The sequence below is a fragment of the Podarcis tiliguerta genome (assembly GCF_965153285.1).
Source record: "Podarcis tiliguerta genome assembly, chromosome: Z".
Taxonomy (NCBI): Eukaryota; Metazoa; Chordata; class Lepidosauria; order Squamata; family Lacertidae; genus Podarcis; species Podarcis tiliguerta.
Genome location: NC_139553.1, coordinates 29,963,846 through 29,986,768, shown reverse-complemented (window position 1 = coordinate 29,986,768; position 22,923 = coordinate 29,963,846). Strand labels below are relative to the sequence as shown.

General features: G+C 42.1%; 1 protein-coding gene across 1 annotated transcript in view; it reads left to right on the top strand.

The window, feature by feature from the left end:
- Positions 1–22,923, top strand: part of CHM (CHM Rab escort protein) — a 69,527-nt gene that overhangs the window by 34,303 nt on the left and 12,301 nt on the right. The window contains exons 9-12 of the mRNA XM_083424225.1: positions 8,767–8,844; positions 16,436–16,540; positions 20,774–20,837; positions 22,243–22,339. Of these exons, the coding sequence (XP_083280351.1) occupies positions 8,767–8,844; positions 16,436–16,540; positions 20,774–20,837; positions 22,243–22,339 (344 nt within the window). The remainder of the gene's footprint in view (positions 1–8,766; positions 8,845–16,435; positions 16,541–20,773; positions 20,838–22,242; positions 22,340–22,923) is intronic.

Here is a 22,923-nt window from a genome sequence, read left to right as displayed (position 1 = left end):
TATCCTCAAAACAGCCCAGGAGGTAGATTGGGCTGGGAGAAAATGAGCAGCCCAGGGTCACCTGATGATAAGGTTTTTGAACCCGAGTCTCTTTGGTTGCAATCCAACACTCTTAACCACTACACCACACTGGCTCTTGACTTGGTTTGTGGGGATAAATATGAGAGTGGGCCCAGGGGCGGAGGAAGGGGGGTGCGGTGGGGGCAGGCCACCCCAGGTGTCACTACTGGGAGTGGTGGTGACAAAATGCCGGGCAGCACTCACTGCGGGGCCTGCAGTGCACCCGAGCCACACATCTCTCCTGGGAGTGACGTGGGGGCTTGGGCACCTGCAGGCTCCGTGCTGCCCCATGCTATAGGGCGGCTGAGTGGGAGGAGGCAGGCAGACTCCCCAGAGGCCCCACGGAACATCCTGCCCCAGCTGGCCCCGCCCCTGGGTGCAGGGCACGCGTGCTGCCCCAGGCGCCCGATCAACTTGCTCCGCTGCTGTGTGGAGCAAGATAAAATACATAGAATGTTGCATACTTCTTGAGGCAATGGTGGGATGCAAAATGCATTTCTCCACCTATTATTATTATTATACTGCATAAAATAAATCACAGTGGTTTGCATATGTAAAATACAGCAGCAGCAAACCTATAAAAACGTTCATGTTCTTACTTTCAAAATTTTAAAACCCAAAAATAGATGTTCATTTACGTAACCTGTTCTCTGTGGGAGTTGGGTTGCCCCACTGAAGGAGAGGGGAGGTGAGGAATGGGCTGCCTCCCCATCTCTGTTTTGGGTCCCAAATGCAGGTGGCAGGTGGGCTCCCAGCAGATTATCCCAACAAAATGTTGTCCTCAATGCAAAAAAGTTCTCTACCCAGACCTAGGCTTTTGATGACCTCTATTTAGTTACTTTGTTTCTTTTAATGCTAACTTTATTGGCATTTTATTAGTAGCTGGATCTTCCTTTGTCTTGCTTTAGTTCCTGTTTTTGTTCCTAAGAGGTTATGGTCACATCTGCACCATAAATTTCACATGCTCTTGTACCACTTTAAGAGTAATGGCTTCCCCTAAAGAATACTGGAAACTGAAGTTTGTTAAGGGTGCTGGGAATTGTAGCTCTGTGGGGGGTGGTCTCCTAAGAACCCTCAGGAAATTACAGTTCCCAGGATTCTTTGGGAAAGCTTTGTCTCTTAAAGTGTTGTTGTTGTTGTTTAGTCGTTTAGTCGTGTCCGACTCTTCGTGACCCCATGGACCAGAGCACGCCAGGCACTCCTGTCTTCCACTGCCTCCCGCAGTTTGGTCAGGCTCATGTTTGTAGCTTCGAGAACACTGTCCAGTCATCTCGTCCTCTGTCGTCCCCTTCTCCTTGTGCCCTCCATCTTTCCCAACATCAGGGTCTTTTCCAGGGAGTCTTCTCTTCTCATGAGGTGGCCAAAGTATTGGAGCCTCAGCTTCACGATCTGTCCTTCCAGTGAGCACTCAGGGCTGATTTCCTTCAGAATGGATACGTTTGATTAAAGTGTTACAAAAGTGCTTTAAATGCGTGTTGTGATTGTGATCCGAGCTGTGCATTAGTTCAAATCTACTCTCTGCTATGAAGTTGTTGAATGCACTTAGGCATGCCATGCTTCCTCATTCTCAGTACCTGTATCTGTAATATTGTTGATAGTAGTTAATACTGGCTTATCATGCACAGTTGTTGTAACCAGATAATTATCTACCTACAACTAGATAATGCGTGTGTGGTGTTTTGAACAATTAAAAACGCTTTATTGTTGCTTTCAGCTGCTTTTTGGAGATCTTTGCTATAAAAAAGGATATATATATATATATATATATATTTGCTTTCGTAGATTTTCACGGGTACAGGAATGCAGGTTTTGGTGTCCTCGGGTGTCTTCCCGTGTAAAAGTTGGGGTGTCTAGGCGACGTTTCGACGAGGTCTCACTCGTCATCTTCAGGCTGGTGCTTTCGGCTTCTTGTTACTGGAACAGAGCAGGATCTCAGTGTTTGAGTTCCTATAAATACTGTTGAGGAGGTGTGGTGTATAGCCTCCAATGTTCTGGGCAGAGAGGAGGTTCCCAGGCTAGTGTGCCTTTTCTTCTTTTGTTCCTTAATTACTTGAGGGATATCTTGAGTGATTTCTTGAGTGATTTCCTGAATCCCACTTAGGTGGGTCATTAGGTGTGACCAAGGGGTCTATGAAATACCCTGCAAAGTCTGCCCAGCCACGTACATTGGACAAACAAACAGACGAATAAATGCACGTATCGCAGAACACAAGAATGCCGTCAAAAAAGAAGAAAAAACTTCCTCTCTTTTCCAACACATGAAAGAAACAGGACACGAAATTAATTTTGCAGATTCCAAATTGCTCTTTAACATGGAACATCACCACAAGAGAATAATCATGGAAGCCATCGAGATAGAGAAACACCCTCACAACATGAACAAGCGTGACGACACATCCCGCTTGCCAGACATCTGGAAATTAGCCCTCCCCACAAAATCTGACACCAGATCCAGAGGCACACAGAACGCCATCACCAATCAACCACACCAGACCCAAACCCAGACCCTCTCCACAGATAAATTACAGACACCATCCAGTAGCCAAACCAGGGTGGCACCTCCGGATGCTGCACCCCCCTGCAATCCCTACACAGATCTGGCTGGCACAGGCCACAAAACCACAGCTCGCCCCTATACACGAAGCCAAGCCAGAGCACAACCAAGTGCAGTACAGCCATCTTCTCAGAAAAACTCTTCACAAAGTTCAAGAGTTCAAGACACGAAGGCTTTAGCAACTAATCCACACCTAATGACCCACCTAAGTGGGATTCAGGAAATCACTCAAGAAATCACTCAAGATATCCCTCAAGTAATTAAGGAACAAAAGAAGAAAAGGCACACTAGCCTGGGAACCTCCTCTCTGCCCAGAACATTGGAGGCTATACACCACACCTCCTCAACAGTATTTATAGGAACTCAAACACTGAGATCCTGCTCTGTTCCAGTAACAAGAAGCCGAAAGCACCAGCCTGAAGATGACGAGTGAGACCTCGTCGAAACGTCGCCTAGACACCCCAACTTTTACACGGGAAGACACCCGAGGACACCAAAACCTGCATATATATATATATATATATATATATATATATATTTTCCCACAGGCCACCTATTTGTTATCCAAACAAAGCATGTGTGTTTATGTGTGTGGTGAGTTAAAAATCAAGATGTCAGATAGACATCTGCATTCCCCTTCCCCAAATGCTCAGGTCCAGGAGTATCACATCACAGTAGCATAGTCCTCCTGTGGCAAAAGATGCAGTAACCCTGAAGCCTCTTTCTTTCCTTGTAACATTAGTGTTTTAATTAAAGAAAACAACCAGTTGGAGGCAGTTACTTTCTGTGAAATGTAATGAAGATTTATTTTAGGGAGTGACCTTCACTGTATTAGCTCCAACAGTAATCAGTAGAATTAATAGAATAATCAAATTATATACAAACTCATAAATCACTGTGAATGTGCTGTCAAAAGTTCAGCTATTAATGGGGTCTATTGTTTTGCAGCTGTATTTGAAATTGCAGCTGCTGATTCCTTGGCTTGATAGGAATTGAAATGGCATTTAAAGGCTAGAGATGATTGGGGGCGGGGGGCGGGGAATTACTAGGCCAAAATTTTTCGCAACTGTTAATTTAGCTGTAATGCAGTTTGATGTCACCAGGGCAAAGTTGAAACACAGTGCGTAACAGGCGCGATCTTTCAGCAAAACCTGAATTATTGGCTGAGACAGTAGCCAGTTAATTAGAGGAGAATCAGTTTAAACGTCTGTCATTTAGGGTTAATAGTATCAGAGTTACCTTGTACTTTGGTTCTAGCCAAATCAGCCTATTGTAGAATAAGAAATTGACAAGACAGTTTGCTTGATTTTCATATAGATTTCGACTTTTAAAGAGCATTAGAGAATTAATTCCAAATTGTTTCACCTGTCTTATTTCATATATTTACTACAATTACATACAGTCTTGTTGGCATATAATCAAATAGTTATGGAACAAAGGCAAAAAGGGTGAGATGGGAAGAGGAAAAGAAGCAAGTCTGGTACCAGTTCTTACATTGTGTTACATAGGAACCAAATAGAAATTGATCCCAACCAAATTAGTAATGGGGGCTTTGGTGTTTCACCTCTCCCTCTGATACAGCTACATCAGTGTGCTGGTGTAGTCAGTAGATAAGATGGCAAATTGTTCATTTCCATTACAAACTGAAATGTCATGGCTAGAGCATTGGTCAAGGACTAAGGAGACCCTGGTTGTAATCAACTTTACATCATGCAATTCACTTGGTGATCTGGGATTACCTTACTCACCATTTCTCACCGTAACCCAAATCATAGGACTGTTGTAAGGCTAGGTAGGAGGACAAATTACATGCATGGGACAAAACTGTAACATAAAAATCCAGGAGGTGGAGCTCAGCATAGCACTAAGGAGATAGTTCCATCACCTCAGGTATTTGTGCCTGCCTGATGGAATAATTTCCCCCTCCTCCCCCTGCACTCTGTTCTGAGGGTTTCCCCCACTATTCAGAGCAGATTTGGAGAAGTCACAGAGGCAACATGGGAAGGAGAATAGGGGTGAAAGTCCCATTGAGCTAGCAGGAGTCTTTGTGTTGGCTTCCATTAGCAGCAACATCTTAGTTGTGTCTTGCCCAGAATCTCCATGGCTTATATCTAATTCTAGACCCATGGAAATTAATGAATAGCTTAGTCCCATTAATTCCAATGGGTCTACTCTGAATAGGACTTGGTTGAATACAGCCCTATATGTCTCTAGGAGCCTTTGATATTCCTTGCACTGCAAAATGTTGTTGGCAGGGAGCTGCCCTTGCTATTGAAGTGAACAGGAAATCCTGAACACCAGGGTAGCTTTCCAGATGTTGCTGGAGTACAGTTTCCATCTTTTGTAGCCATGGACCATATCGGCTGGAGCCTGAAACATCTGGAGGGCCCCACATTCCCTGACCTTGCTGTACACACGGGATGTTAAACAAGATTCCCACCTATGTTCAAATGCTCATTTGCAGAATTGAAGCAGGCACAGCCCACTTCAAGTGCCCACCCCCTGCCCAGATTCTGTTCACTCCCCATCAGCCCTACACTACTGGATATTTGTTTTATGTGTCTGTGTGATCTCCATTTAATAGATTAGCAGGGCGTTGCCGGGCACTACTCAGAAATCTGTAGAAACCAAATAAAAATAAGTTATTTTTTAAAGAATCGTGTAACTTGTGAGTTTGGATCCATCATGCCAAAAAGTGGATAAAGTCATGTCAAAGTCACATTTTGGTCCACCATATTGAATCAAAATAGCACCTAACATTAACAGAGACCACTGCACCCACTTTGGGAATCCTTGTGCCAAGCTTGGTGACAATACCTCAGTAGGATACAGACTTGTGCCCCAAACCGAGTGATGTCATGATTTTGGTTCACCATCTGGATTTAAAATGGTGGCTAGTGACCCAGTGTCAACAAAGATTTCTCCCCCCACCTTGGTAACCCCGTACTGAATTTGATGGCAATATCACAAGAGGTGGTCAAACCTATGGAGAACAATTGGACAGGCGGGCAGGCAAACTACTTTCCAAAAATATATAGTAGATTAGATTAAGATACCCACTTAATGTGACCCATCCCTGAGTCTTTTATAATAAGCTGTTTTGTGCATAAGTTGTTCACCTACGACTTCTCCATTCGTTCAATGCTGGTGTCTAATCATTGTTTAATGGTAAGCCACCTCAAACTCACAGAATTGCAAAGCAGGGTAGTTATTTTAAAATAATATATAATATTTGCCCTTGTGATTAACATGAAACCTCTGCATTTGCCAGAGGTTTGGTATAGATACTGGGCAATTTGCATTCTGCCCTTCCCTGAAGCTTCATGTGCTTCATTTATGCGCCCCATCCTCCAGCAACTGATCTCAGGGCTGCACAGTTGGAAGGGTTCAGTTCAGAGTTCAGTTATTAATAAATAATGTAATATAGTGTAGCATAATATGTGCTGTCTGTGTGTGAAACATACGCAGACACATGTTTAAATAAATTCCAAGTACAATACTGTGCTGGATATCTGTTCTACATATTGATTCATCTAGATGCTGCATAAAAACCTCTAGGGCTGATTTAATTGAAAAATTGACCGTGCCTCATTGCTTCTATTAGATCTTCACTCGTTAGTTTACCGTTTTTAGACAAACATTTGTCTAATAAACACACATGTTTGGCTGGCTGTGTTGAATTGCCAAACACCCTGTCTCCAGTTATGTGAGCAAACAAATCTAATTGATTTTCCTATGGAAATGTTATTCTTTTTGAATACACACACACACACACACACACACACACACACACACTTTTAAAGAAAAAGACCAGGACCTCTTTTATTTCTTCGGTGCCTCTTGGTTTCTCCTGAGCATTTTCTTGTGTGTGTTCAGTTTCTTAGCTATTTTAACTCCCTTTCCCCCTGTTTTGTGACCTTGCTCTCAACTGAGAGAGAATTGTTTGACTCACTTTTTAAAAGTCATCATCCACATGTCTTGATCACTTATGAATGGATCTGATTTTCATTTCCTTTTATAAAATCAGAAGTGAATGGCCACAGAAATATTAATACAGGAATGCTGTTTTAGGGTTAGATTTATTCTGGTAGTGCAGAGAGGAGCAAAGTACAGTGGTACCTCAGGTTAAGTATTTAATTCGTTCCGGACGTCCGTTCTTAACCTGAAACTGTTCTTAACCTGAAGCACCACTTTAGCTAATGGGGCCTCCTGCTGCTTCCACCAGAGCACGATTTCTGTTCTCATCCTGAAGCAAAGTTCTTAACCCGAGGTAATATTTCTGGGTTAGCGGAGTCTGTAACCTGAAGCGTATGTAACCCAAGGTACCACTGTATATGGCAAAGTTATCTTGGCCAGCCTGTTTTATTATGGTGTGCAAGCAGCTCCATCTGAAACGAACTGCTATTAAAAGGTGCATGGCTAATGGTGATTGGATTGTGGGGGCAGGGTGGGGGAGAGGCAGGGATTTGGTGGGGTGGCTGGGGAGGTTTGATGGGTTGAGATGGTTAGTGGATCCTTGCCTGGTTTTTGGGCCTTGCTCAGCTTTGGTTTTTTTTTAATCCATAAACAAATAAAAATGAATAAATGAAATATTAAATAAGCTCTATCTTCCCATCAAGTGATGGTTTCTTAAGAAGTCTAGAAAGATTCAAATTGGCATTTGCACTGCAGTTCTTGACACGTTTACTCAGAAATAAGTCCCACTCTGTTCCATGGAGAGCATGCATAGGATTGTGGCCTTCATGTGGCTTTAGTTACATAACGTACATCATGAATTGTTTGAATCATTGCAAGCTACCTTGTTTAGAGAAGATAGAATTCATGCCCGCTAACATTTCTCTGATGAAAATAGAGATGTCCTATTCCATAATGATGATTTTACTATTTATACCCCACACATCTTACTGGGTTGCCCTAGCCACTCTGGGCAGCTTCCAACATATGTAAAAACATAATAAAACATTAAACATTAAGCTCTACCTCACTTTCAAATCAGAACCAGTGAAGGCGGTGAAGGTCCTGTGTGAATGCCTGGAGGCGGTTGGAGGATGGATGGCAGCTAACAGATTGAGATTGAATCCTGACAAGACAGAAGTACTCATTTTTGGGGGACGGGGGTGAGCAGATGTGGGGGACTCCCTGGTCCTGAATGGGGTAACTGTGCCCCTGAAAGACCAGGTGCACAGCCTGGGAGTCATTTTGGACTCCATGGAGGCGCAGGTCAGTTCTGTGTCCAGGGCAACTGTCTACCAGCTCCATCTGGTACACAGGCTGAGACACTCCTTGTCTGTCTCGCTAGAGTGGTGCATGCATAGTTATCTCCCGCTTTGAATAGTGCAATGCGCTCTACATGGGGCTACCTTTGAAGGTGACCTGGAAACTACAACTAATCCAGAATGCGGCAGCTAGACTGGTGACTGGGAGTGGCCGCCTAGACCATATAACACCGCTCCTTAAAGACCTACATTGGCACCCAGTACGTTTCCAAGCACAATTCAAAGTGTTGGTGCTGACCTTTAAAGCTCTAAATGGCCTCGGCCCAGTATACCTGAAGGAGCGTCTCTGCCTCCAACATTCAGCCCAGACACTGAGGTCCAGTGCCGAGGGCCTTCTGGCGGTTCCCTCACTGCGAGAAGTGAGGTTACAGGGAACCAGGCAAAGCACCTTCTTGGTAGTGGTGCCTGCCCTGTGGAGTGCCCTCCCATCAGATATCAAGGAAATAAGCAACTATCTGACTTTTAGAAGACACCTGAAGGCAGCCCTGTTTAGGGAAGTTTTTAATGTTTGAAATTTTATTCTGTTTTTAGTCCTCTGTTGGGAGCCACCCAGAGTGGCTAGGGAAACCCAGCCAGATGTGCAGGGTATAAATAATAATATTATTCTTATTATTAACATTAAAAAAACCTTCCCTATACAGGATTGCCTTCAGACGGCTCGGGAGTCAGATAACTCTGTATCCTTCAACATTTCTCTAGTGAAAATAGGGATGTCCTAAGGAAAAGTGGGACATTCTGGGATCAAATCAGAAACCAGGATGGCTTCTCTAAATCAGGGACATCCCTAGAAAATAGGGTCACTGGGAGGGTCTGGGAATTGAAATTTATTTACATCTCACCCATCTTTTTTTAATTTTATTTCTGATGTTCTTCTAGGATGTGTGCAGTATTTGGTGGTGTCTATTGTCTCCGCCATCCTGTGCAGTGCCTTGTGGTGGACAAAGAAACTAGAAGGTAAGGCTAGCAAGAATTAACCTTTCTCTCCTTTTTATATAAATATATATACACAGAACTGCAAGATGAAAAATGCTGGAGTCAATTTTTTAAAAATGGTTCTTCAAAGATCTTCCTTGGTATTAATAACACATCAACCTTGATTAAAAGTAATTTGTGTATAGGTCCTCCAGAACAAGGAAAGTGGGTTTAGAATATAGAAACTAAATTAATTTCCCTGCGATATTACTGCAGCCTCCTTCCTGATCACCCAAGCTTGGAAGACAAATCATTTCGGTTGCCGGGGGTCTGGTGATGAGTGATGTTAGTTTTCCTTGTGGCCTTACCTACTCTAATTGATTTTCATCAGATGACAACAAAGCCCTCTGTTATTGCATTTTTAAAAATGAAGCTCACCCAAAGACTCATCAGATTAATCTTTGCTGATAATGCATGTCACTCTAAGAGAAAAGGCTTTAATGAGTTTTTAGGTAGATTGTTGTCATAAACTATGCTGCCCTCTTACTGTAGGATGAATTCTTTTTACAATAGTATCGGGCCTCTGGGCAACTTTTTAAAAAGTTGGAACAAAATTGGCTGATTTTTTTTGCTGTGGGAATGGAATTCACTCCTGTGAAAGGGTCTATTAGAAAGAATGTGTTGGATCCAGACTTATTCTGCTTAGAGGAGACCTACCAAAATCAGCGGGACGTCTGCCGTAATGAACATAAAGCCCACTAATCTCAGTAGGTCCACTTTAAGCATAGCTAAGTCTGAATCACACACAGCATCTGCATATGTTGGCTAGACTTGAGACTAAATTCTCATCAGTGTGTGTGTGATGTACTACAACCTAGGCTTCCCCCAACCCCACTTAATTAAGCAAGAGCAACTCATGCACAATTTGCTTGCTTGACAGCCTGCCAGCTAAATGCAACAACCATCAGTTAAGGAGAGATAGTAGTTCAGTGGTACTACATGCTTTGTGTGTGGCAGGTCCCAGGTTTGATCTCCGGTTGCTGAAAATATACTGGAAAAACTGGCAGCTCAGGGAGTAAGGCAATGAAAAGTTCAGTGACCTCTGATGTTCTGCTTAGATAGTCTTCTCCTGTAGAAATAGCTTTTGCCATCACTGCCCCCTCCCCCACATTATCTAGTTAAAGGAGATGAGGTTTGCAGGACCAAGAGAGATGTCTACCTAGGACCTTGGGCAACTAATCCCAGCAAGCATTGGCAGTAGTGGCTTAGACAGACCAGTGGTATAAGGATTTTTATGAGCAATTGGTGGAGTAGACATATCCTTTATTCCAAGTAAAGCAAGTTGAGGGGAAGGTTGTAGGCCTGTTTTGTATATTAAATTCAATTCTTTAAATACCAGAACCAAAAATAGGTAAACAGATTTGCAAAACCACCACATATCTATGTAAGACCCAGTCTCCTCACATCCCTCAGGAGATGGTGGACTCTCCTTACCTGAAGGTTTATAAGTAGAGGTTGGATGGCCATTTGTCATGGATGCTTTAGTTGAGATTCTTGCATTGCAGGGGGTTGGACAATATGATTCTCAGGGTCCTTTCCAACTCTACAGTTCTATGATTCTATGTAGATTCAGTCACCCATACAATTAAGATTTCTACAAATGTGATCCACATGGCAGTGAATGGAGTGATTTTGCTAGTTGTTTCCTCCTACAACTCAAGAGAAGGACAGTGAAGTGGGTTGAGACGGCCACCAGTTTAGATGGCTTTTAAAGAGGATTAGACAAATGCATGGGAAATAAGGTTGTCAATGGTTATTAAAGTATTTATTTAGATTTTTAAAATTTGTTAAATTTCTATCCCAACCTTCCTCTCAAGGGAGCCCCTAATAGCTTTCTTCTACCTCCACTGTTGGAAACAGCACATCCTCCCGTTGGTGAGGATCACAAGTGGGGAGAGTGCTGTTGGACCCTAGTTTTGCTTGCAGACTTCCCATTGGGTCATCTTGTCAGCTGCTTTGAGAACAGGATGCTGGACTAGATGGGCCTTTGGCTTGATCCAGCAAGCCGTTCTTATGCTCTTTTGTCCTATTGAAGATGGGGAAAAGCAAGATTGTTTACTGTTCACGTCATATATGATGTCGGGTGCAGGGCAGCAAATGTGGGTTTGTAGTCACCACTGATTAGTGGTTCCAGCAACCTCCTTTAAGTTTGCTGTGCTAAGCAAGGCCTTTGCAAGGGCCAGTGATCAGCCGATAGTACTTGCAAAACCCTTGCCTAACAACATGCTTTAGAAGTCCATTGCTGCGCTTGCAAGCTGATGTTTTTCCTCTCTACAGTGGTACCTCAGGTTACATACACTTCAGGTTGCATACGCTTCAGGTTACGGACTCCGCTAACCCAGAAATTGTGCTTCAGGTTAAGAACTTTGCTTCAGGATGAGAACAGAAATTGGGCTCCGGCGGCCCGGCGGCAGCAGGAGGCCCCATTAGCTAAAGTGGTCCTTCAGGTTAAGAACAGTTTCAGGTTAAGAATGACCTCCGGAACGAATTAAGGACTTAACCCGAGGTACCACTGTATTTGCAGGTGTGGTTTGAATGTAAATGGGCTTGAAAGGGGTACTTTGAAGCTGTGCTGTCAGTGCCAACTGACACTGATATTATGCCTTCAAAGAAGCTCAGTCTCAGTTGGCACTGAAAGTTAACCCCTCTGAAGTTGTCTCCTGTCATAATGACATCAGGTGATTGGCAGGTGGATGGCTCCACCCACCTGTCACAGTTGGCCATCGAGGGTTGGGGCAAGCTCCCCACATGGAAGTGGGGAGACTGAAAAGAAGAGGAGCATGCCACATCAGCCTCACAGATAAATCCACCCATGTTAATGGCACGTCTTGTGCAGCAGGGTCTTTTCACAGTGGCCAGCCTGATGCCTGTGGGAAACCTGCAAGCAGGAGTCAAGCACAAAAGGACCCTCTCTTCCTGTGGTTCCTAGCAACTGGTATTAAAAAACATTGCTACCTTCAACTGAGGAGGCAGAGCATAGCCAATGTAGCCATTGCTCGCCTTCTCCTCCGTGAATTGGTCTATTTCTCTTTTAAAGCCATCAAAGTTGTCTATCCCACTTTCTCCCGTGGGAGCGAGTTCCATAGTTCATCTGTGCACTGCATGGAAAAAAATACTTTCTTTTATCTGTCTATAATCTCCCAGCATTCAGCTTCATTGGATGTCTCTGAGTTCTGGTTTTATGTGTGTGAGACATAAACTTTTCACTGTTCACTTTCTCCATGATCCTGGCCCGTCACCATCGGAACCCCACAAGTGCATGCAAAACGAACATGCACCACATTACACTTGTTTTCACTGAATTGCATTTGCCATTTTACTGCCCATTCACTTGGTTTAGAGTGGTTACTAGCTATGAATATTGTGCTTCCCATTTGTGGCCTATTCACATTTGTGGCCTATTCTGAAAGTGGGGGGGGGGGGGACACTTTTTCCCAAATGTCTGAAAACTTCTTTATGTGCTAATATAGAGCTAGCTATATTTAGGCTGCTTTATAGATTGATTTTGTGTGTGTATATATTTCTGACCCAGAGGTTCTTTCTTAGGTTTGGGCAGAGCAGATTTGGGTAAGATTAGTCCTTCAATGAGATACTGGGGAAAGGTGGCTTATAGCAAAGGAAATGAAAAAAATGTCTGGTTACCTTCAGTGTAACGCTTATTATTTTGAAGCGTAACTTCCATTTTTTTAGAGGATGTCATGTGACAGATTACAGGAACGCTCAGAAAGAATGCTCTTGTCACAAAGATTTAACTCTGTGCAAGGCATGTCCTGCAGTTTCTCTGCCATTAAATCACTGAAGCTGACATAACATGGAAGCAATGGAATGGCACTTCCTGAGATTAAGTAAAGTAATCATAACCTTTTTATATGAACTGCATCATATTGCTTTCATGCAAAATGACAAAAGGTGGAAGGCATCTTGAGGACTAGCGTTAATGGAGGATCAGAATCCCACAAGTATTGTTTCTTTCCTAATTTTCCTGCCATGGGTTGAAAATTTTGGGGGCGTACCAAAGCACACATGGAGCTCTTTTCAACCTGGGTCATCTCATTCTCAGCAATGATGTTGAGCACTGCATGCTCAAAGGCACACAAGAGCTTTTCCGAGCATGAGAGAGAGAGAGACAGACAGACTGAAGTTCCATGTACATTCCACCCCCATCCCTAATATTTGAGCTCCATGGGTGTTTCACTGTGAGCATGGAACATCCCACATGTCTGGTCTGCCCCATTAACTTTAATGGCAGGAGTGAATTGCAAATACAAAAGGAAATTGGAACATTTTCTTCCATTGAAGTGAATGTGGAAGCCCTTGCAGACACAAAGAGCCCTAGGAGCGTTAGAGTTCCCATGGCCCTAGGAAATGGCTGTGTGAGGCACATAGCAGATCAGGATTTACAGCAGGTGTGAGGAATCTTTTATCCTCCAGATGTTGCTGGACTACCACTCCCATCAGCCCCAGCAAGCATGGTCAATGGCTAGGGATTGTGGGAGTTAGAGTTCAGCAACATCTGGAGGGCCAGAGGTTCCACACACAAAATTTGTAAGTTTAGCAGTCCCTGTCTTGTCTCTTAATTATCTCTCCAAGCCACAGAGCCCTGGATTATTATAGATTATGTTTATGTGCCCCAGTAAGTGAGGATGTGTAGCTTTATATCTTAAACAAGATGCTGAGGAGGGAAATAGGAGAAAAAAGTTTTTTTCATATACAGCATTCTAGTTAAAATAAGGGGGGTGGGTTTGTTTCGTTTTGCTAATGCCACTGGATACCCATCAAATTTGTTGCTTGCTTTGCTTGTGAATGAGAATCTCCTCATGACTTTTGCCTTTAGGGGGACGAAAATTGAATTTCCGCTCCCTATAAGCTTCCTTTCCTTTGTAATTTTGTTTCTCAGTTCTTTTATGCTGCATAGATCTTGCTTATGTGGCTCCATTTGATAAGATTTAAGGTATTTTAATTTACGTCTGTATATTTTGAGCAGGCCTTACATTAAAAATAATTGCCCGCATTTTACTTCTAGCACAGTTTTAAGTGCGTTTTCCAATGAAACAATCCCGGCCTCCAACTGAAGAGATGTGACAAATGTAAATTTATATTTCCATAGTAAAAAAAAGATATAGCAAACACTGTAATTTACATATCTTTCCTGAAATATTGCATAGTGGCTTTGTCAGTGCTGGTAAGTCCATTTCAAGGATGTCGCCCTTAGTCCATTAGTTTGGATAATGAGCCCTATAAAGTACATTTATAACTGGTGGCACTTGGCAAGGAAATGGATTCTAATTTTCATCCTTTTATCTAGACACATTGAAGAAGGTCAATGGAGGGTTCTGTATGATTCATTGTCCTAACACATATCAGATGACAAAGACCTGATAATGTCATTGCATAAGTGTTTTCCTTATTTGAACGTGGCACTAGAAAGAATTCTTCTGCTGATCACCCCTTTTGAAGTAGAAACCAGTATTAAAAGATGTGTGCATACACTTTCCCTTCCTACTTTTTGGATAAAACCTTACTGTATGTCTGACTTGTTAAGCATCACTGAATGAAGGAGAAAAGGGGGGGAAAGTGGGGAAATAAAGAACTAGTGACTTGCTTTTTTGCTTATTTTGAATGCTGCAACATGACATTTAATCAACCTCCGCTCTTCCCACTGGAATATTCAGAGAGAGGGGAGAAATTGTTTCATAAACAATAGAATAGCTTATAATTAAATATGAACTGTGCCAGCTTGACCAGACTGTTTGTTAGCAGCATTTAAATGAGCAACTCTAAAGCGATCTTTTTTAAAAAGTTAAAATTAAATCAGGATAACGTTTCAAGCTGAATAGATGATCCTATATGTCTGCCCAATTCGGTTTAAGTTATTTCTTGGTTTTCTGTATTTATGTGCCATCCTTCAACACCACAGTCCCCCAGGGCGCTTTTCCAATGAGATAGTATTTTTCTTCAGTTTTACAATGAACAAATAAAGCTGCCCAATTTAAAATGGCAGGTTGCGCTAAAACTCAGAACTTTTAAAAACTTTTAAAGGCCTCAGTGAACAATGAGGTCTCCACGTGGCATCTGAAGGATCATAGGACAGTGCCAGGTGAGCGACTCTGGGGATGGGATTCAAGACAAGGAAGGTCTCGTGTTCCCCTACCTCATATTTATTTATTTAGATTATTTCAATTATTTATTTAGAAAGATTTATAAAACACTTGATCACAAAGCTCTCATAGCTGCAGTGGTGAGTAGTACCCATCTGGATTTGTAGAGCAGGAGGCCAACAGTAGGTGGAGCCAGAGCCAACGACAGGCACAGCCAACTCATTCTCGTTTTGTCCCCATCCTGCTTGCTGCTGAATTCTACAGCACAGATGGAGGAGGAGGAAGAGGAGGAGGAAGCTGCCAGTCAATGTTTTCTCCTGGACAGGTTGTAATTAAGATGGCAAGCCGGTGAAGGCTGCTTGAGGGCAGGCTGAGGCTGGTGGGGCAGTGTCCCATTTACCCCCAATGGAGCTGCCTGCATTGCTAAACAGTGTACATGGTAGAGGTGTTCAAAGAAGAACCTCTTCCAAAATGATGGGGTACGTCATTGTGAAACGATGTATAAATAATAATAATACTTTATTGCGGTCCAACAACCCATAACAACCCATAACATGGATTCAGAATAAAATACAGATTCATACAGACAGCCCCCCAGGGAAGGGAGACCGAAGCGTTATTTGCTTAGTCATGGGTATGTTGATCTTTGATTCGTATGACAACTGAAAGAAACTTTGCCACGGCCACAATGTATCAAATGTTCTAATACATTAATTATTTCACTTTAGTAGGTTATGTTTATAACATAGTGATTTGGCAAATTCAGGGAGAAATAGTTAAGCCCATTGAATGGAACTTGCATTTGTTTTATTTATTATTTTATAATAAATAAAACTAAGCTATTGCCTGCCTTTCTTTTCTGAAATCAAATCAAAGTAGCTAACAAAATATAACAACAACAACAACAACAACAACAACAACAATACATAAAGCAGTAAAAACAGCCCAATTACTAAAATCAGTTTCTTGCAATAAAACCATTTTGCTTTAAAATCAGAAAAGTCAACTTTAACCTATGCTGAAAGTCTGACATGGAAAGGTTGAAGAGTTAAATATGTATAGCCTGGAGAAGAGATAATTAAGCGGTGATACGAGAGCTGTTTTCAAATATTTAAAGGGGTGCTGCACAGATGATTTCGACAAAACATTTGGACAAATTCCCAGATGGTGCAAACAGTTCAGCTGTGGAACAGATTGCCTTAGGTGATGGTCATTCATTAGAATTATTTAAGCAGGAGCTGGATGGCCACCTATCTGGGATATTCTATCAGCACATCTCCTTCGTCACCAGCAGACTGGATTTGGTGTCCTTTGGAGTCCCTTCCAACTCTTGATTTCTTAAAGATTTTCAAAATAAAAAGTGCTTCGTAACTTGCCTGAAGCATAAAACGAAGGCCTCCTCAATTTGCTTTTCATAAGTATGCCTGTCAAAAAGAAATGATTTCCCCTCTGTCTGTCCATCTTTCTCTTAACAGGTGCAAAGCAGTCATTGATCATTTTGGTCAAAGAATAAGTGCCAGCTATTTTGTTGTGGAAGATAGTTACTTTTCAGAGGAAACCTGTGCAAATGTGTCCTACAGGTACGTATCAAGACAGAAGAGAAGCCTAATAGGTATTTCATGCCCCTTTCTGCCAGCCTTAAAGATTACAATCACCCATTCCAGGTCTTCAGTTGTCACATAGTGCTATGTCAACTACTATAAAATGAATGCAAGCTATGTATAGATGTCCTACATATGTCTTCATTTTCTTTTCCACTCCCTAACTCGCTACTCTTGTGCATACATGTACTGGAGACACCCTCCTTCTTAAGAAATTAAGTGTAACATGCCCCAAGAGGCACTGCATTCATTCAGGCATAACATCAAACCACGGTGTTAAATTAGACTAGCTCTCATGACCCACCCTCTTACTGCTCCAGCAGAAGGTTCCACTTAAACTGCTCTTTAGCATATTATCTGAACCCTAAACTGTGGTTAATCTTAGCTATGGTTAGCTGAAATAAGCCAGCTTCATAAACTGTGGTTTGAAGTTGTATTGTTTCCACAATCCATTTTAATATTAACTGCAGTTTGGGGTACAGATGACATAGCTAGCTGTGGTTAATATAAAATGGAAGTGAAAGCTGCAGAATTCCTCCTTACAGTTGTTCTGTGGGTGATTAATGCAAGCCTAATGCAGTACATTATCAGAACACAAAACAATGGTTTATCAAGATCTCCAAACCAAAGGACTATATGCCAAAATTGGCTTGAAAGCAGGGCTTATAGCATCTCCCAAGGAAATGCATATGTGTAAACTGGTGAAGTGGTAGGTTAGGAAAGCCAGATACTTATATCCGTACCTGTCTTCTTTCCTTGGTGAGGCTATTAGCAGCTGCAGCTTTTACCTAAGTGTTTGATTTCAGACAGGGAAACTCAGAAAGGGAAAGGATTGCACCTCCCTGAGCATTTGTCTTTAAGCTTTGACAAAAAACGTGGGAAGATCTGATCTTATGTGCTACATGTAGCTTAGCCTTCCAACTAAGGGGAAAAAACTCTTCTGTATTATATTGCAATTCGCCCTGGCATTTTTGTCCTTGTTCAGGTTCTGGACCAGTTACCCAGGAGAGTAGCTCAGATGCCTCTTGAAGGCACAAAGAATTGAACTTTCCTGCATTTTACACCTATTCCCTCACCCCCTCCCTGACTCTGCTTCATTTATGCCATTAACCTTTGCTGAGGCAATTAGTAGCCAGCTAATGGCTATTTAAGAATGTTAAAAAGCTGCCATAGTGCTCTTGAGGGTCAAGCCAATGGCCTGTTTGATCCAGTCTCCTCTCTCTCTCAATGGCTAATACTGGATGCTTCAGAAGGTATTTAACCAAAACAAGGTAATTAAAGGAGTGATACTTCCCCCCACTTTCCTTCTATGTCAGCTCACTGTCTCTATTTATAAGGAAAGTTTCAATCATTGCTTGAACTTTAGGTCAGCTTCAAACATTACTTTGAAGAGCTGAAACGGGAACCAAGAGTCTAGCTGCTGCTTCCCATGCTTTTGGGGTAGCAAGCAAACACTGGAGTGATAAGAACCTAGTAAGAACCTTACTCTCAGTAATAGCTGATCGGATGCTTCTGGGAAGCCCACCAGTGGGTTGTGAGGGCAATAGCCCTCACCTGTTGTTGTCTCCCAGGAACTGGTATTCAAAGGCATGCTGCCTCTGCATCTGGAAGCACCATGCCTTGTACTAGTTGCTGAGAGGCAAGAATGAGGGAGAGCATCTGGTTGGCCACTATGGAGATGCTGGACTAGGTGGCCCTATGGTCTGGTGCACCAGGGCTCTTTTTGAACGCATTGTGATGTCCAAATAAAAAAAGAGCCCCTTGCTTTCTGAAAACTTAGTCTTTTCCTCTCTCTTTTTTAAAAAACACACCAATTAAATTTATTGAACCTTGTAGCCATTAAGTTCTTATGGATAAACTCCTGGAGGAAGTAATTCTGGCTGTTTACTATCTCCAGTCAAAATGCCTCTGAATACCAGTTACTGAGGGGGAAAAACAGCAGGATAGGCCTGTTTCACTTACCTCCTGCTTGTGGGCTTCCCCAAAGCATTTGCCTGGCTACTGTGGGAAACAGGATTTCTTACAAATGTGGTACATACACCTCATTCTTCATCCTCGTTGTAGATGAAGATATCCAGTAATGTGATAGCCACTATTGATCCGTGCAGAAGTCTCCATTTCCAGTCTGTCATAAGGCTGTTTATTACTCCTCCTTTGCACACTCCTCCTTTACATGTACTTCTTTAGCCAATTTCAAGTTCATCACATTACATTATTTCCCCCCCGGGGAGTGGTTTCAGTCTCTTCAGTAAAGAAAACATAAGGAACTAGATCAAAATTATGGCTTGAAGTCCAAGAATCTTAATTACAGAGGTATACCTTCCCCTTGCCTATGCAGCCCATTATTTTATCAAATAAGGAAGCTTGGTCCGATGTGTCTTTTGAGAAACATCATGTTGATTGCCAAATAATCGCACTTCTGCCCCACCCCCCTTCAGTTATGTTGTGCTGCTTGTTCTTCACTAACATATTGGCAAGATGCTATCCATATACAGTGGTACCTCGGGTTACATATGCTTCAGGTTACAGACGCTTCAGGTTACAGACTCCGCTAACCCAGAAATAGTACCTTAGGTTAAGAACTTTGCTTCAGGATGAGAACAGAAATCGTGTGGCGGCAGCGGGAGGCCCCATTAGCTAAAGTGGTACCTCAGGTTAAGAACAGTTTCAGGTTAAGAACGGACCTCCAGAACGAATTATGTTCTTAACCTGAGGTGCCACTGTACACTTCATTGATGGCAGAGCTGGGTTGAAAGCAGCTGCGTAGTGAGCCCCAGGAACCATAATCATGATCCAGTGAGTAGTGCTGTTGACCAAGCAAATCTACAGCCTGATTTGGGAGTCTTTCTAGTCATTCCTGGTGAGAGGAAAATGAAGGCTAGCATAGGTAGGCAGAGTCACAAGCCCAGGAACTATCCAGGAGAAGGTCTGTAGCTCAGTGGTAGAGCATTTGCTTTGCATGCAGAAGGTCCCAGGTTCAATCTCCAGCATCTCCAGGTAGGCTTGGGAATGCCCCCTATGTGAAACCCTGAAGAACTGTTATCAATCAGTGTAAACCCCCTGGAGAACCATTGGCTGTTCAGATGTTGCTGAAATGCGACTCACATCAGCTGCAGCAAGTGTAGCCAATGACCAGGGGTGGTGAGAGTTGATCAGCAATATTTGGAAGGTGAAATGTTCCTCACACCTGGTATAGACAAGTACTGAACTAGAACCAATGGCCTGACTCTATAAGGTAGCTTCCTATGTTCTATGTATATCTCAATATAGAACAAAGCATGCAACCCTGGTGACTCTCCATGTGAATCAACAGCACACAGACCCATGACTTCTATCTGCAGCAGCTTCTAATAGTAGCAGACTACTCCAGCAGATTCTTGCACCCTCCACACACTCTGTTTTGTTCAGTTGGTGGTGGCAGAAGTGCCCTTGGCCTTAGGTTCTCCTACTTTCATCATTTGGCAGTGGTTCCACATTTATAAATTTCTTATTCTTTTCATATTTGTAGTGGCAAAGATCCAAATAGCTATTTTAGGTGAACATAAGGGATGAAGAACCTGCTGCTCTCTTGGTGTTGCTGCATGCCAAGACTCATTATCCTTGACCATTGGCCATGTTGGTAGGGGCGGATGGGAGATGGAATGCAGTGACACCTGGATGGCTACAGGTTCCCTTCTTCTGGCCTAGAGAAATTTTTAAAATACATCAGAACCCTACACCTTACTGCAGGCTGCTGTTGAATGTCATTTCAAAGGTAGTTTGCCATGTGGCGTGTTGTGGAAGAAACATAAGCCCAAAGCCTCTAGGTGTATTCCCACTAGCTGCACAGTTCTTTGGCTCTCAGTCATTGGCTGTATTGGTTGATGTGTTTGCATATTTCTACACTCTAAAACAATTTGCTATTAGAGTGATTCTGTGATGGGTGAAGTAAACATTATGTTCCATACGGAGTACTGAGTATATTCATTATAACTTGATAAATATTAAGAGTCAGATCTGGCAGCCTTCATATATGCATGCACTTGAGTCATTGTTAATTTCTTAGCTAAGCTGGCCATATGCAAATGTGTCATTAGCAATGTGCAAGCTGGTGGAATGTTAGTTTCTCATGGTGGTAATAGTTATTTTTGGAGAGAGAGAAACCCTGAATCCATATGGCTGCTTTCTTCTTATGTTTTGGTGATAGACCATAATTGCTTTATTCACTTACAGGCAGATCTCCAGAGCGGTTCTCATTACTGAACGGTCGATTTTGAAGGCAAGCTCAGATCAGCAGGTTAGCACATCCATTAAGCATTGGTAACTTTCTGCCTTATAAACAGCTGCTTGCTTGTGACTGTATTTTCAATCACAATTTCCATTCATTGTAAAGCCATTTAAGTGCCTTTGTCACAATTAGACGCATTTGCCAGGAAACAGGAGAGTTTTTAAGTTTGAATGCTCAAAACTTGGAAATGGACAAACAAGATCATAGATGCTTGATCAATGAAGTTAATTCTTAAGTATAAGCAAAGGTTATGTATTGGATCCAGGTTAAGTTAATCACACTTTAGTCCCATTGAAATCAAAGAAGCAAGTTGGACACAACAACTTAACCTGGATCTAACCTGCCTAACAGATAGATGGAGCTGATAAACATCAAGTTAGAGATCTGGTCCCACTTCTCTGCACATAATCTATATATCTCATTTATATTTGGATCTCTATTTTATTGCAATTATAATTCCAGCTTTCTTCCAACATGGTAGTCTTCAAGCATGTACATCTGGGTTCCCAAGCAGTCTCCCATCCAAACACATACCAGGTCCAGACAAACAACAGGTTGCTTGAAACCATGGCCTTCCTTCAAGGGAATTGGTATACTTGGATGTGATCCCATTGTAGTTTTACAACAACCCTATTGGTAGATTAAACCAAGGCTATGATTGACCTAAATTTGCCAGTGAGCTTCATGGCTGAGTGAGGATTTGGACAAATGTCTTCCGGATTCAAGGTCAACGTTCTACACCCCACTGCATTTCTGTATAACTTCCAAATCTAAAACTATAAACTGTAGGTTGTAACAGGAACAAGTATACAGATCAGCTTTGCAAATCAGATAAAACCAGACATCCTTTAAAATAATCCTATTACATAAGTATGCATATAAAGTTGCCTGGTTTAAATTTGGAAAATCTCTGCGGCCAATGTAGATGAAGCTACTTGTCTAGGAGGGCGGGATACAAATAAAAATTATTATTATTATTATTATTATTATTAATTTATTTATTTCTAGTCTCACTTTGAATGAGACAATCAATTGTAGAGCAAGGGATATGTTCCACCTCTACAAATACATCCCACGTGAACAAGTAAAGCCTCCAATCACATTTCCATAGTGGCTATTTCCTTAGTAGACATTGTTTATTGCTGAAATCTAAATGCTGCACTTTTCTTAAGCAAAGCATACCATTGAGAAGAGCACAGTGGTTGTGGCTTTCAATAAAATAGGCATAATTAGGCAGCAGGGGCAAACATCCCTCAGTCTCTTTTTGAATAGCGCTTTGGCAGACTTGGGTTTATAATATGCTAAATATGCTGGTGCAAAGGCGAAAGGGCCTTGCATTGTAGCCTGCAAAGAACTACTAGATGGATTCTTTTGGAAGACTTTTTAAAGAGATTCTGTTTTCTTTGCTTTCCAGATTTCCATTTTGACTGTCCCACCTATGGAGCCAGGTCAGCCTGCTGTCTGCCTCATAGAACTATGTTCTTCAACCATGACATGCATGAAGAATACATGTGAGTACATGTTCTGACTTTGTTCTTTGTTATTGTGGCAAGAAAGGAAATGCCAACTCTCAGTGGGAATGGCAAATACCCTATAAATCTCAGGAATGTAGCCAATACATGCTTGATAGCAGCATGCATATTTGTCCTGACTTACACTGGTGTGAAAGGGACTTGCAAGTAGTAGTAGTAGATACAGCAGGAGATACACTCCAGGAATACACTGTCACCAACAACTGCTCTCTGGCATAGATTCCTCTGTGTGTGTTCTTAGGGATGAGCAAATCTGTCAATTTCAGGTTCTCTCTGTTTCTTTTTTTCTATTTTTAAATTCAGTTTTCCACATTTTTTTGCAAATTCTTTTTTTTATATTAAAAAAAGTTCTGAAAATCTATATATACATTTGCAAGCTGTTTTTCCTAATATGGTGCATTTTTGTCTGCTGTTTTCACTTATATACCCTTTTTTGGATCCTTTTTCTAGTATATTTATTTTTGTTCCCGTTACTTGGGGTGTTAGGGGAGAAGTAGTAACCTCTGGTGGGGGACACACCATGCTCCTTCTGGTGTGGTTTGTCCACCTTTGGTCCCCACCCT